A 16,490-nucleotide genomic window follows, 5' to 3' on the forward strand; every position below is an offset into this window, starting at 1 on the left:
CTAAGTTGTCAATATTGTCAATAACATAAAGTTCTTCATAATGTTTCTTTATTATCCTTTTAATATCTGTAGAACTTCTAATAATGCTACTTATTCTTTTTTAACTTTTTGTTTTTTATTGCGATATAGTTGATTGACAATGTGATAGTTTCAAGTGAACAGTGAAGGGATTCAACCATATATATACATGTATCCATTCTACCCCAAACTCCCCTCCCATCCAGGCAGTGTTACTTATTCTTGATAGTGGTAATTATATCTTTTTTTCCCCTAATCAGTCTGACTAGAGATTTATTGATGTTATTAATCTTACCAAAGAATCAGCTTTTGGTTTGATTGGTTTTCTTTATTGGTTTTCTGCTTTATGTTTCATTGATTACTGCTTTAATCTTTATTAATTCCCTTCTTCTATTTGTTTTCAATCTTAATTTGCTTTTCTTATAATCTCTCTAAGTGTAAGCTAAGGTCATTGACTTGAGACCATTCTTTTCCAATATAGATATTTATTGCTATAAAATCCCTCCCAAACTATTATTGCTTTAGTGGCATATCACAAATTCTGATATGTTATGTTTTCATTTCGTGCAAAGTATTTTCTAATTTCCCCTTTTACTTCCGCTTTGGTCGGTGAGTCATTTAGTTTACAAATATTTGAAGATTTTTCTAGATACTTTTCTATTACTGATTTCTAATTTAATTCCATTTTGGTCAGAGAATATACTTTGTATAATTTGAATCCCTTAAGTATATGATGACTTATCGCCAGAGAGATTTTCTTGATAAATGTTCTGTATGCACTTGACAAGCGTGGTTATTTTGCTGTCATGCTGTCAATCAAGTTAGTTGATAATGTTATTCAAGTCTATTATATATCCTTGCTGAGTTTCTGCTTACACTTGTTAATTACTTAGAGATATTGAAGTCTCCAACTATAATTGTGTATTTATTTCTCCTTGCATTTCTGTCAGATTTCATTCTTATATTTTGAAGCTGTCTTACTTGTACATAAGCACTTTGAGGTTTTATGTCTTCCTGATTTTCATGAAATGACCTCCTTTATCTGTGGTAATATTCTTTGAAATCACCTTGCATTAACAGAGCCAGTCCAGCTTCCTTTGGACAAGTACCAGGATACTATGTCTTCTTTCATCCATTTTGTAAAGTAAACTTTAGAGTATTTTGACATTTACCAAAAGTTGGTAAGATGGATAGTTTCCATGTCCTTGCCCAGTTTCTCTTATCAGCAACCTTTTTAAAACGTTTTATTGAGATATAATTCACATGCCACAACAGTTCACTCATTCAGAGTATACATTTCAGTGGTTTTTAGTAAATTCCCTTTCACCACAATCAATTTTAAAACATTTTTATTACTATGAAAAGAAACACCATAACCATTAGCTGTCACTACTCATTTCCCCCTACCCCCTGAGCCCTAGGCCACAGCAAATCTACTTTTTATCTCTATGGATGTACCTGTTCTGGATTTTCATATGAATGAAGCCATGCAATATGTAATCTTTCATAACTGGCTTCTTTCACTTAGCATAATGTTTTCAAGTTTCATCCATGGTATAACATTATCAGTACCTCATATTTTTTTAATTGCTATGTATAACATTGTACACATATACCACATTTTATTCATCATTTGATATGCACTGGGGTTGTTTCATTTGTAAATTGAGATATAATTCATGTACTATAAAAATTCACTCTTTTAAAACGTGAAAAGGGCTTTCCTTCTCTGTGTAGTAGGGGGTTTCAGCTTTATCTGATCTTCAGATTTGTTATTTGTTATTAAATCCATTTTATGACTTCTAAAATCTTATTAACATCATTTATCTGGTGTGGTGTTGTCTCCTCTCTCATTCTCTTTGTTCTTGTATATTTTTAACTTTTTTTTCTTTGCTGTCATTTCAGTGGAGTTCAGGGAACAAAAGAATATTCAACCTGCCATTTAATTTAAAAATCTCTTAAAAATTCTTTTTGAAGAAAAGAAATTGTTCAAAATTCTATTATCTTTACTTCATTTTCATTTTACCTTTTTCCTCCTAGTTTTTATGTACTTGCAGATGTAGTCATAGCATAATTGGCTTGTTTTTTTGAAATATAGCATAAGCACTTCACTCATAAGCACATCATCATATTAACCACCACTTCAATTGTAGCATAATATTTTTTGTGTTAATAAGGTACCATCATTTGCCTGACCTTTCTTCTCTGTAGTTAAACATTAAAATTGTGAACTTTGGAGGGGGGGCGGATATAGCTATTAAGGATAATGCTAAAATAAACATATTTGTTGAGCTTATGGGACATTTTTAAGTACACCTCATGAGAACTGTGACTCACCAAATTTCTCCATTTCCTGTGCCAGAACTCACTGATGCGTTTCTTTTATTGCTCCTTTTGCACATAGACCCCAGAGAAGATACCTGGATACGGATCTGCTAGTCTTTTTGCTGATTATATTCTCCCAATTAGGCCCTTTATCCTCCACAGTGCTTTTTATAAACAACATTATTAGATGCATCAGTCCACAAGATCCACAGGACTAAGCATAGTTATAAATATGTTTTAAAATCTGCAGGTTCATAAAAAATATCAATAGGAAAAGAAAAAGTAAACTGTTCATCTATAATGACTGCTAAAGAAATAAGTCATTGTTTTTAAAACTGAAAAATGAAGGGATAAAATCATATATTTATCCTACTTTTTAATGTAGACTATATGTTTGGGTCTCCAAACAACTGATGAGGGGAAGTTTTTCTTTATATAAATATTCTAGCTAATAAGTGAGGAAGATTTATATGATCTAAAGAGAAGCTAGAGGGCAGTGCCAACAAATGTTCAAACTACCATACAATCGTGCTCATTTCACATGCTAGTAAAATGATTCTCAAAATCCTTCAAGCTAGGCTTCAGCAGTACATGAACCAAGAACTTCCAGAAGTACAAGCTGGGTTTAGAAAAGGCAGAGAAACCTGAAATCAAATTGCCAACGTCCATTGGATCATAGAAAAAAGCAAGAGAATTCCAGAAAAACAACTACTTCTGTTCATTGACTAAGCTAAAGCCTTTGACTGTGTGGATAACAACGATCTGTGGCAAATTCTCAAAGAGATAGGAATACCAACCCATCTTACCTGTCTTCTGAGAAACCTGTATGTAGGTCAAAAAGCAACAGTTAGAACCAGACATGGAACAACTGACTGGTTCAAAATTGGGAAAGGAGTATGACAAGGCTGTATATTGTCACCCTGCTTATTTAACTTATATCCAGAGTACATCATGTGGAGTGCCAGGCTGGATGAATCACAAGCTGGAATCAAGATTGCCAGGAAAAACGTCAACAACTTCAGATATGCAGATAATACCACTCTAATGGCAGAAAGCGAAGAGGACCTAAAGAGCCGCTAGATGAGGGTGAAAGAAGAGCGTGAAAAAACTGGCTTGAAACTCACCATGAAAAAATTAAGATCATGGCATCTGGTCCCATCATTTCATGGAAAATAGAAGGGGAAATAGTTGAAGCAGTGGGAATTTTTTTTTGTTTTCTTAGGCTCCAAAATCACTGCAGATGGTGATGGCAGCCTTGAAATTAGAAGACTCTTGCTGCTTGGAAGGAAAGCTATAATAAACCTACATAGTGTATTAAAAAGCAGAGACATCACTGTGCTGACAAAAGACCATATAGTCAAAGCTATGATTTTTCCTGTAGCCATGTTCAGATGTGGCAGTTGGACCAGAAACAACACTGAGTGCCAAAGAACTGATGCTTTTGAACTGTGGTGCTGGAGCAGACTCTTGAGAGTCCCTTGGACAGCAAGGAAATCAAACCACTCAATCCTAAAGGAAATCAACTCCAATATTCATTGGAAGGACTGGTGCTGAAGCTGAAACTCCTATCCCTTGGCCACCTAAGGTGAAGGACTGACTCATTGGAAAAGACCCTGATACTGGGGAAGATTGGAGGCAAAAGGAGAAGGGGGCAGCAAGAATATGAGAGGTTTGGATAGCATTACCTACGTAATAGACATGAATTTGAGCAAACTCCAGGAGATGATGAAGGACTGAGGAGTCTGGCATGTTGCAGTCCATGGGATCACAAAGAGTCAGACACAACTTAGCAACTGAACAATAACAACAGTAAGTGAGAAAGTAATGGTGGAATGAGAATATCAGTATTTTATTGCTCCTAATGATTAATGAATCCAGGCATTGACTGTCAATGGCCTTTAAGACTGCAAAAAGAGAAACAACCAGATATGCCTCTTATAATGGTATCTGTGAAATATTGTTGCCAAACAGTGAAGCCTGACTCTGATCATGCTTCTAGATCCAGCTACCAATTTGTAGGAAATGTAGAGGACAAAAGAATATTCCACATGAGATTATTGGGATACAGTCAGCAACCACTAGACAGATGGAAACTCTGTTGGACAAATGATCCAGTTTCTTCAAAAAATAGATTGCAGATGGGTGGTGTGGGGGGAGGTGGACAGACAGGTGGTAGAGAAATCTAAAGATTAAAACCTACCATATATATATATATATATATATATGTATATGTATATATATATGTATATGTATATATATATGTATATGTATATATATATGTATATATATATATGTGTGTATATATATATGTATATGTATATATATATGTATATATATATGTATGTATATGTATATATATGTATATATATGTATGTATATGTATATATATGTATATATATGTATATATATATGTATGTATATGTATATATATATATGTATATATATGTGTATATATATGTATGTATATGTATATATATATATATGTATATATATATATATACACACACACACCTTGTTTGAGTCCTTCCTAAGTCAAACAAACTGATTCTAAAAAAAAAAAAAAAAGTAAAAATAAAAAACAAGGAAAAATCAAAGGAAAACTTTTTTAACATTTAAAAGGTATTTTAAACACTGACTAGATATTTCATATTAAAGAATTATTAAGTTTTCAAACAGTAGGTTTGTAGAAAGTCTATGTGAAGTAATTTCTCATTACCGTACCAGTGTACAATAACCCAAAAATGTTTATTGTACAAATAACAATGGGAATACTCCTTAGAATCCTCTCAAGTAGTTCCAGGTACTATTAAATAGTTCTGAAACTATTCATCAAAGCTGACAGTTGCTATGAACCACTGTTTCTAGTAGCTAAAAGGTAGAAACAATACAAACATCCGTTAACAGGAACAAGGAAATGCTATATATTCATACAGTGGAATTCCACACAGTTAAGTTGTGCAATGAATAAGAAATTAAATTCTCTAGCTAAACTACCTGAGTTTGAATCCCAGCTCTGGTTCCAGTATTTCCTGGCAATATTCTCTTGGACAATTTACTTAACTTCTCTGTGCCTCAGTTTCTTCCCTTTTAAAACAAGGGTAATAATAGTATTTATCTCAGTGGGTTGTGGGGCTTCCCCGGCGGTTCAGCAGTAAAGAACCCGCCTGCAATGCAGGAGACACAGGAGATGCAGGTTCGATCCCTGGGTGGGAAAGATAGCATGCACACACAGTAGATTGTAAAATTGCTATTAAGGACTAAGTAATTTCATAAATATATATAGTGAGAAACCACCAGTACAAGTTAGTTATAAGAATTATTATTTATTGCCTTAATAAGTCTAGCAACATAATATGTAAAAAACCAAGTGGCAGAATAAGACACAAGATGATACTGCTTATATAAAGTTTCAAAACCTACCAAAAAGGAGCAGGGATTTGCATCCTGTTTTGTGTTTTTAGGACTACTAAACCCAGGCAAAGGACTTGACAACACCGTATTTGGGTTCTACTAAATTTTGGACAACAAAGGAAAGAAATTGATTCATCTTCTCTCTCAGTATGTCAGTATTTGCTAAGCATCTTAATACAGAGAATCATTAAAAGGATACATGGTTTAAGGACTTCAACCCTGTCATTCCAACTACTGACAATGGCACATCAAATAAATACTGGGCAGTGCTGCGAATGAATATATTTCTTGTGTAGAAATTGTGTGTTTGGATCTTCTAAGGACTCCAGGAGAAGTTTGTATGATTATGCATTTAAAGTTACTTGCACTGCTCAGTATCAAGGGAAAACTATAGTAGATTCTCACATTACATCCTCTTAATTATTTGATTACTCACCTTTCTGTAAACTCCACTCACAAATGAACACGATATTCTAAATACTCATTTCTTGTACGCTGCTGTCTGTCCCTTCTGAGTTGTATGTATATAAAGAGCCAGATATTTTGTCCCAATTAATTATATAGTTTAATTAAATATTATATAAATCAATGAAATATAAACTGTATATTTTGAAAAAGATTAGTAAGGAATAAGATGAAACCTGCAGTGTAATCCTATATCTTCTTTATGGATACAAACAGGTATAAAAACATAAATGGGAATGAAAAATAATTCAGGATCATTGTTACCTTTCAGATAGGAGAGAAATGGAATGAAGAGTTTCAATCAAATCTACAATGTTGTATGTCTCTTGTTAAAAAAATAATGCACAAAAGCAAATGTGTTAAGATGTGGCTAAGAGTTGATAAATAGAGGTTTTAGATACACACTTTTCCCATTTCTGTCTTCCTTTTGTCTGTCAAGACTAAGCATTTCCAAAGTTCATCAGAATACATTCAGAAGTTAATTCTTAAAGTGACTTAATATGTGGGCTTCATTAAGCCAGTGTAGAATCATAAAAGGACTGACTGGCACCAACCCTGAATTGTGCAGTGAGGTACTCTTGTATTATAGTGTCCAGAACTGGATAAGAAATACCCAACAATTTAAACAGTGACTCTTTGTATTCTAATTATTATTTAAGACTATTAATATTTATGGACTCAATCTTGCCAGGCACTTTTTCTCCTGGAATCTGGTTTCCCTCTGAGCTTGGGCCTGGAGAGCAAACATATCTAACCAGACAGGCCTTAGACTGGCCTCTCATACTGATATCTTAACCTTCCCTTGACCAACTCATCTGAGAGGATTTGTATGCATCTATTTGGATTTGAATCTAGTCTGCTGGTTGGTAAGCCCCATGAAGTTTATTCTCCATATCCTGTCCCATGCTGGGTTTCCTTTGAATGCTCTGTGAAAAAATGAATGGCATTGCTTAATCTAGTACCTTCAGAGCTGTTTTTTTCCTAGATAAGGGAATAAGTCAACACATTTTTAAACATCTCATGAAATTACATGGCAAAATATCACTTGTTTCTTTAGGATAAAATCATAAGAATTATGAAATGTAAAGTAAATATTGTTGCCAGATTTGAAGAAGAAGAAAGATATCATTTGACAATAGTATTCCTTACCACCACCATCACCCGCAGACCTTCAGTATGGATTGAGTCTCATGTGTTGTAAAATAAAAGGTCATGAAGCTGGCATATGGACCAATTTGAGAAATCCTCTTGCCTTTTTCTCAAACCAAAGAAGTGATTAGAATCATGAGGTACTTTTCTCCACAGGTGGTTATTTTCTTTGTTGACTGAAACTACTATCACAGGATATACTGAATCTGAATCCCTGAGCAGTATTATTGTATCTTTCTCTAGATGATTATAGTTTTATTTGGTAGAGTATCTTAATTTTTGTATCGTACAGAAATGACATAAAATAATGGAAAACTTTATCTCTATTTCCTTCTCTTCTACACATCTTGCTATGTGACCTTGGGAAAATCCATTTGCTTTATGAGATCTCTCATATGTACAGAGAGAACACACAGTATTCTTCTTCCACCCAACTTTCTAGCCCAGTCAGGCTGTAGAGCTCCATTTTTTTCAAATCCTATTTTAAAAGCCCTCATGGAATTTAGACAGAATAAGGTGCTACTGCCCTCTGCTGGTCCTCAGAACATACCTGCCCATCAGTGCAATGGTCTTGCCCATTCAAACATCAAAGTGCTCCTTGCTTTCGCTTGAGAAGACATGGCAGGAAACCACAAAGAAAAGAAGCAAATTTCGTGTTTAGAAAAATTATGTTTTAAGTATTTGGGAATTAATAATTTATTACACATTTATCAGATGCCAGCACCATTTGTGACTGACTTGCTACCAAAAAGTGCATATTCTATAATCCCTTCACCTTACTGTCATTCTCATCCAGTAAACAAGCTGTGGGTTCTGACACTTTGGGCTACTGTTTCACACCACTTTTTCTGCCTTGGAACATATGCAGTCCACTTTTGTTGAAAACAGAGAAGTTTTTACGTAGTCACTTTTAGTTTTTTAATAAACAGGAACATAATAACTGATATATGCCAAGTAAAGTAAATGTGCAGCATCAGAGAGAAAAATGATAAAAGAAGTCAGGACTTCACTATACTCTCAAATTCCTATAGAGCTCTGTCAAGTTGTAATAAAAGATTTATTACAATAACTTTTTTATTGTATTGATGATCCTAAAAGAACTTTGTGTAAGAAACTGATAAGGATTTATTAAAAGCTCAATTTTTCTGAGCTCATCTATGTTAGTATAATTTCAGAACTCCAGAATGTTAGAATCTGTTGTTATATTGTGTTTGTAAGAAATGGTGCTGCCTGACTATACTCATGGGAAAGGCACGCTTGTACCTTGTTTAAATTTTATGCCTTTAAAATCTCTTTCATAATAGGTCTGTGTACTGCCACTGAGGTCACTGTTATTCCTTAGAGTGTTTGGGGCAAAAATAAAAAGAAGTGCAACCTACATCCCAAGTATCCTCAAGCAGAGTGTAGAAGGAGTGTATGACTCAGTGTCTGTCGCTTCTGTTTACATATTTACAGAACCACACACGTTTTATCCCTGATTTCCCATAGGTAGAGAGTAGCTGTGTTTTAAAAGCAAACGTCTTGCAACTTCCCCTTAAGGATTTCCTGACCTTTGCTTCGTGGTCAGTTCTAGCTTATGACTGCCTAAAAGAGTTAATAGATGATTATCCTAACAACAGTAATAGGCCTGCCCTGAAAGGGACTTACACATGAGATGCAGAGGTACATAGATTCTAATAGGCAAAAATCACAGCCACCCCAATTCCAATTATTTGAGTACTACAGTACATTTCATGGTATGCATGGTATCTATTCCAGTTGAAGATTTAGTCTGCTCTAGACCAAGAAGGACATTTATGTGTATTGAGCATATAATTTTTTACCAGGTACCTTATACATTTGTTATGCATCCCTAAGAAAAGGACGAACTCTTTGCTACATAACTGTTATGTATGCAACTTTAATAGTAATAGTCCAACATTTCAGCAGAAAAGAATTCACTTACTAATTGCTTCAAAAGAAAACTTACATTATCAGAAACTTTAGTTTTACTGATAGAAAAAAAATTAATTCTAAAGAATAAAATAGACTGAAAAGTTGTCTAATGAGACCATTATCAACTATTTGCTGAAAAATAATGGATTTAGATTTCTTTGAGACATTTTTAACTTTCAGAAATGAAAGCAACAGCTGTGGAAAGGTGAGTCAGATCATATCAGAGGGTTCAGGGCAGAATATTACTCTGGGTAGTAAAATCCTAAAATGAAAGATTAAAATAACAGACAGTTGTACTAACTGTTGTTCAATTTATATATGATTTGCTTTCATTTTTTTTTTCAAGATAATTTGCTGTAGTAAAAAGGGTTGCAAAGCAAAAAGGATTTGGAAACAAACTTTGGGCTTGAAACCTAGTTCCACCACTTATGTAATTGCTATATGGCCTTAGGCAATCACTCAGTTAAACCTTTTTGAACCTCTGTGTCCTCTTCTTTAATTTGGCGATAACGATATGCATCTTACAAGATTTTTAGTGTTAAATGACATGTATATTTATGAAGTGCCTCAAGTGACTGCAGAGTTAGTTTTCTTTCCCTCAGTTGTTAATCACAGAGTAAGGTTTACTCTTACTTAGAAGCCCAGCAGGACGTCCTGGAAAGGAAGGTTTGGTTTTAGATGACCTTCCCACACCCAGACTTGGTTACCAGAAAATACCCTGGAAGCCCTAGACAGTCTGCTGGCGAGTGTGTGAGCCAGGCAGCAGCCTCGGTAAGGAGGTAAAGGGCTAGAGTAGGCAGGAGGGAAGTTCATGATACGCACTCATTCTGTGTGTAAGGCCAAGCTGTAGGCTCACTCGCATTTCAGTTAGTGCCCTCCTAACCCCACCAAAATGTACTCTGATACCAAGTAGAAAAAATCTTGAACTATTTGGAATTTTAGATTCAGGTTGTGATGGATTTTATTATATGTCCTAATTGTAATAACTACCCAACTCTACATTTCCTGCTATATGCACAGTACAGTGTTTAGGTACTTTTCATATATTTTCTAATTTGTATAATACTTTTGATTTTAAAATGTCCCTTTTAAGAGATAAGATCCTTTAAAGGATTTGATAGCAAGCCCAAAGTTGCCAGTTAAAAATGTGTACGTTGCTGATTGCTAAGCTTGTTTTGCCATAAGATATGTTTAGATAAATCCTTTGATCACATTCATGATTATCTGTGGCCTCTGTAACCTTCTGAACTGTCATGACCCTGTCAGCTCCATGGTGATATATATTATGTGTTCTCACAGAAACTGGCCCCTGGAGTCAGCCAGTTTGCTTACACCTGTGTACAGGACCACCCCATTTGGACGAATCAGCAGTTTTGGGAGACAACCTTTTATAATGCGGTGCAGGAACAGGTTCGCTCCCTGTATCTCTCGGCCAAGGAGGACAATCATGCCCTGCATCTGAAGCAAAAGGTAAGATAAAAAGATGTATTTGTGTGGGGCTAGGGTCCTGGCTTCAAGGGAAGTTCAGTCAGGTATTATCTAGCCACTTCCTACCAGTGTATTTGGGGTTTACTTTAGGAAGCCCCCCCTGGTGAGCATCCTTCTTTTATTGATTCCTGATATTTTTTTCCCCCATAATAACTTCCTACTACTCATCTCACATGCTAGTAAAGTAATGCTCAAAATTCTCCAAGCCAGGCTTCAGCAATACGTGAACTGAGAACTTCCAGATGTTCAAGCTGGTTTTAGAAAAGGCAGAGGAACTAGAGATCAAATTGCCAATATCCGCTGGATCATCGAAAAAGCAAGAGTGTTCCAGAAAAACATCTATTTCTGCCTTATTGACTATGCCAAAGCCTTTGACTGTGTGGATCACAGTAAACTGTGGAAAATTCTTCAAGAGATGGGAATACCAGGCCACCTGACCTGCCTCTTGAGAAACCTGTATGCAGGTCAGGAAGCAACAGTTAGAACTGCACATGGAACAACAGACTGGTTCCAAATAGGAAAAGGAGTACGTCAAGGCTATATATTGTCACTCTGCTTATTTAACTTGTATGCAGAGTACATCATGAGAAACGCTGGGCTGGAAAAAGCACAAGCTGGAATCAAGGTTGCCGGGAGAAATATCAATAACCCCAGATATGCAGATGACACCACCCTTATGGCAGAGAGTGAAGAGGAACTAAAAAGCCTCTTGATGAAAGTGAAAGAGGAGAGTGAAAAAGTTGACTTAAAGCTTAACATTCAGAAAACTAAGATCATGGCATCTGGTCCCATCACCTCATGGAAAATAGATGGGGACACAGTGGAAACAGTGTCAGACTTTATTTGAGCTCCAAAATCACTGCGGATGGTGACTGCAGCCATGAAATTAAAAGACGCTTACTCCTTGGAAGAAAGTAATGACCAACCTAGATAGCATATTAAAAAGCAGAGACATTACTTTGCCAACAAAGGTCCGTCTGGTCAAGGCTATGGTTTTTCCAGTGGTCATGTGTGGATGTGAGAGTTGGATTGTGAAGAAAGCTGAATGCCGAAAAATCGATGCTTTTGAACTGTGGTGTTGGAGAAGACTCTTGCAAGTCCCTTGGACTGCAAGGAGATCCAACCAGTCCATCCTAGAGATCAGTCCTGGGTGTTCATTGGAAGGACTGATGTTGAAGCTGAAACTCCAGTACTTTGGCCACCTCATGCGAAGAGTTGACTCATTGGAAAAGACCCTGATGCTGGGAGGGATTGGGGGCAGGAGGAGAAGGGGACGAAAGAGGATGAGATGGCTGGATGGCATTACCGATTCAATGGGCCTGAGTTTGAGTAAACTCTGGGAGTTGGTGATGGACAGGGAGGCCTGGCGTGCTGCGATTCATGCAGTCACAAAGAGTCGGACACAACTGAGCGACTGAACTGAACTGAACAGTTCTGTAGCACTAGAATTGTTTAATTATATTTTAATAAGAATTCCCTGGAAACAATTATAGGAAGTTGAAATGAGTCAATGTAAAATACCTAGGCAGATGTCTCTGTACAATTAACTTCTTGAAGAAATGTCAAATTAAAGTTGCGTGCTGTGTCACTTCAGTCGTGTCCGACTCTTTGCCACCCTATGGACTATAGCCCACCAGCCTCCTCTGTCCAGGGAGTTTTCCAGGCAAGAATACTGGAGTGGGTTGCCATGCCCTCCTCCAGGGATCTTCCCAACCCAGGGGTCAAACCTGCATCTCTTATGTCTCCTGCATTGGCTGCTGCTGCTGCTAAGTCACATTAGTCGTGTCCAACTCTGTGCAACCCCATAGATGGCAGCCCACCAGGCTCCCCCGTCCCTGGGATTCTCCAGGCAACAACCTGGAGTGGGTTGCCATTTCCTTCTCCAGTGCATGACAGTGAAAAGTGAAAGTGAAGTCGCTCAGTTGTGTCCGACTCCTCGCGACCCCATGGACTGTAGCCCACCAGGATCCTCCATCCATGGGATTTCCCAGGCAAGAATACTGGAATGGGGTGCCATTGCCTTCTCTACCTGCATTGGCAGGCGGGTTCTTTACCACTAGTGCTGCCTGGGAAGCCCAAATTAAAGTTACTTGAAATTTTGAAATGTCATACACTAGCTGTCTGATCTTAGGCAATTCACTTTAGTTTTCTGTGTCTTATTTCTTCATTAGTAAAATGAGCAGACATGATTATTATAAGCTTTTAATGTCTAATACAAGTGTAGGGCATTGAAGAGTTCCTGGCACGTACTAAATCATAAATGTTAGAAATTACTGTCCTTATTAATTGAACTTAGAGCAGCACTAAGAGCTGATTATTAGTGTTGATTCACTTTAAGAGCAATTTTTTGGAGTAATTTGTTGGGTTTTTTTTTTTTTTTTAGCTTTTTTTATTGAGTAATTTTTCCACATGCTAGGCTAATACATCGCTGCTGATCCTTTCCTCCATTTTAAATTTTCCTTATACTATGTGAGATAAATGAACCTAGATAGCTAACTGAAACTGCCTGATATTCATACATTTCTATGCCTCAAGTAATTTTAACCATATTATTGGTCTACTCATGAATATGATAAGAACAAACTTTTAATAACAAATAGCACTATCTGACATCTATCAGATATTCCAAATTATTACTGCACAATTAGTTTTCATTATTTTCTTAATTTAAAACTCAGATTTTTCTTTCAAAACACCAGATGCACTTGGGTAAAAGGGTAACTTGCGCTACATCCAAAGAGTATTAGCTTGAGGTCATGTTCTAGAGATGATTGGCCTGGTGAGGTGCTTTTGATAATTTTTAAAGAAAATATAGTGCTAACATGGGTATGAGGGGACCCAGGTGGCGCTAGTGATAAAGAACCTGCCTGCCAGTGCAGGGGATGTAAGAGACACGGGTTCAATCCCATGTCTCCAGGAAGATCCCCTGGAGAAGGAAATGGCAACCCACTCCAGTATTCTTGCCTGGAGAATCCCATGGACAGAGGAGCCTGCTGGGCTACAGCTCACAGGGTCGCAGAGAGTCTGACATGACTGAGTGGCTTAGCACAACATTGGTATATCTCCAAAACATTCATAAAGCAAATACATGTCACTGCTCCAGTGTCCTCTGTTCTGTAAAGGGGTGTCTCGGAGCCCCAGGTCAGATATGAGTAAGACTATAGATATAGCAGCTGTTCACAAGCTGTAAAGTACTATGCAGGTGTGGGTTACTGCTATTGTTTAACTCTTCAGCCTATAGGAGATCCCTCTTAAAAATCCCATGGACACCTGTATACCCATTTAATGATAACGTTTGACTCCCACATTTACACGGAAATCTAGCTCTACTTTTTTGTGACTTTGGTCATTCTGTCTTTTTCAACCAAAGAGCAGAAGAAAAGAAACAGAGCAGAATATTAGAAAATGCTACTGGCACGTTTGACCAGAGCATTTACAGGTATTTCAGGTCAATGATTTGTTGTAACTGGTGACTTGAAGGTGACAGAGCCAGAGATAAGTATCAGTAAATGCAGTGAAATGTTAGCAGTGAGAAGTGTGTGTCTCAGTGCTTTGCTGCTGTCTCCTTGGATTGGTCATATGGTTCCATTCAAGGTCTGTTGGAGCTCAGAAAAGAGGAAGACTAAGTTTTGTGTTCTTGTTATATATTTTTTTATATATTTCCACTTTTACTGACATAGGTATTTAATAGATTAATTATTAAAACATCTTCCATGTTTTTTGAAGCTCATGTGAAGTGATAGATTTTGATTTTGTTTTGTTTTGGTTTGGTTTGGTTTTTAGGATAAACTTCCTGATGACCAATATCAGGAGAAGACAGCAATGGACCTGGCAGCTGAGCAGCTACGCCTTTGGCCTACTCTGAGTAAATCAACTCAGCAGGAGCTGGTGCAGCGTGAGGAAAGCACTGTCTTTAGTCAAGCCATTCACTTTGCAAACCTCATGGTCAATCTGCTGGTTCCGCTGGATTCAAGTAAAAACAAGCTCCTAAGAGCGTCAGCCCCAGGAGACTGGGAGAGTGGGAGCAACAGCATTGTCACTAACAGGTACTGAAATGTGGACACACACAGACACTCCTATTCTTCTTGGTTTAGCACAGAATACGAAGTATTTTGGGTAAATAGTGCTATACATATTTCAAAAATTAACCATTTTTTTCACCTTCAGACTTGTTCAGCTTTTCTCTATTGAAAGACTTAGACTACGTCCAACTATTCTTAATTACCTCCGATACCCTCTTCTCTTATATGACCTCTGACTTTTTAAATGTCTCATCCATTACTGATCTAGCCTTTTCAGTTACTTTCTGCCACAGCAAATTACAGAAAGCACTGTGGGAAAGTACTAATGGATTCTTTCTTATTAAAGTGATTATTTGTTTCTTGGTCCTCCTTTTCTTCATCTTACCCATTGCATTTGCCTATAATCATGTCCTCAACCATTCTGTGTTCTCACACTTTGCCTAGTGGCTCAGATGGTAAAGAAACTACCTACAGTGCAAGAGACCCAGGTTTGATCCCTGGGTCACAAAGATCCCCTGGAGAAGGGAATGGCTTCCCACTCAGTATCCTTGCTTGGGAAATCCCACGGACAGAGGAGTTTGGCAGGCTTCAGTTCATGGGGTCACAAAGAGTCGGACACGACTGAGCGACTAACACTATCTCAACCCTAAATACTTCCTGTACCACTGAAAACGAAACCCATAGACCATGAGGCCTAACAGGGTCTGGGCCCTGGCTGCTGCTCAGACTTTATTTCCTACACTCTTCTATCAACCAAACTGGTCTCCCCGTTCAACATTCAAAGCATGATACTGCCTCAGGGCCTCTGTACTTGTTATTCCCGCAATCTGGGATACTCTTCCTGAAATAGTTACAAGAATCCCTTCATTTAGTTTTCTGCTCTGATGTCACCTACCCAGAGAGACCTTGCTGACTTCCTGTCTTAAGTAGCACATCCATCGTTTTCTTATACCTTTTTTTCTTTCATGACATTTTCTACGATCTGATTTACATAGTGAGTGACTAAGGCACCTAAGTTGGGTCCAAAGGATAACGCCTGACAGTAGCTTCCCAAGTGCAGGCGAAACATCGTGTTTCACTACTATCACTTATACAGGAGTCATGGAGTTAAGTGAGGGTTCTACTTGAGTACACATCCCTTTGAGCAAGTTTAAACTGCTGTGCAAAGTCACCGTGATATACTGGTCATTTGTTAAATTTGAGTACTGAGCATGATTTCTTCCCTTGACTTTCTTAGTATTGCAGGAAGTGTAGCTGAGAGCTATGATACAGAAAGTGGGTTTGAAGATTCAGAGAATAATGACATTGCCAATTCTGTTGTGCGTTTCATTACTCGGTTTATTGACAAAGTTTGTACGGAGAGTGGAGTTACTCAGGATCATATCAAGAGCCTGCATTGCATGATACCAGGTAATCACTTTGCAGACATCAGAGAACCAGAGTGTTAGAAATAATTGAATAAGGATTATTCTTATGGGTCATTTTCCAGCATAGCACTTGGCTTCCAGTTAGCTTAGTCATGCTGTTTATTTTTGGTTCGATTTGTTTTCCAAATAGTTTTAAATTGTATAAAATATATGTCATAAAATTTGCCATTTTAAACTTTCTTAAGTGTAAAATTCAGTGGCATAAATTATATTCACAATGCTGTACAATTGCTACCAATTATCTATTACC

The 16,490-nt window shown here is 37.1% G+C and overlaps 1 protein-coding gene across 3 annotated transcripts in view; it reads left to right on the top strand.

Moving 5' to 3' along the window:
- SBF2 (SET binding factor 2) overlaps positions 1-16,490 on the top strand; it is a 494,424-nt gene that overhangs the window by 397,225 nt on the left and 80,709 nt on the right. For all 3 annotated transcript variants that reach the window (XM_043903289.1, XM_043903298.1, XM_043903284.1), the window contains 3 exons: positions 10,603-10,773; positions 14,575-14,837; positions 16,051-16,223. In XM_043903289.1, coding sequence (XP_043759224.1) covers positions 10,603-10,773; positions 14,575-14,837; positions 16,051-16,223 — 607 coding nt within the window. The remainder of the gene's footprint in view (positions 1-10,602; positions 10,774-14,574; positions 14,838-16,050; positions 16,224-16,490) is intronic.

Source organism: Cervus elaphus, chromosome 1, assembly GCF_910594005.1.
Source record: "Cervus elaphus chromosome 1, mCerEla1.1, whole genome shotgun sequence".
NCBI classification, from domain to species: domain Eukaryota; kingdom Metazoa; phylum Chordata; class Mammalia; order Artiodactyla; family Cervidae; genus Cervus; species Cervus elaphus.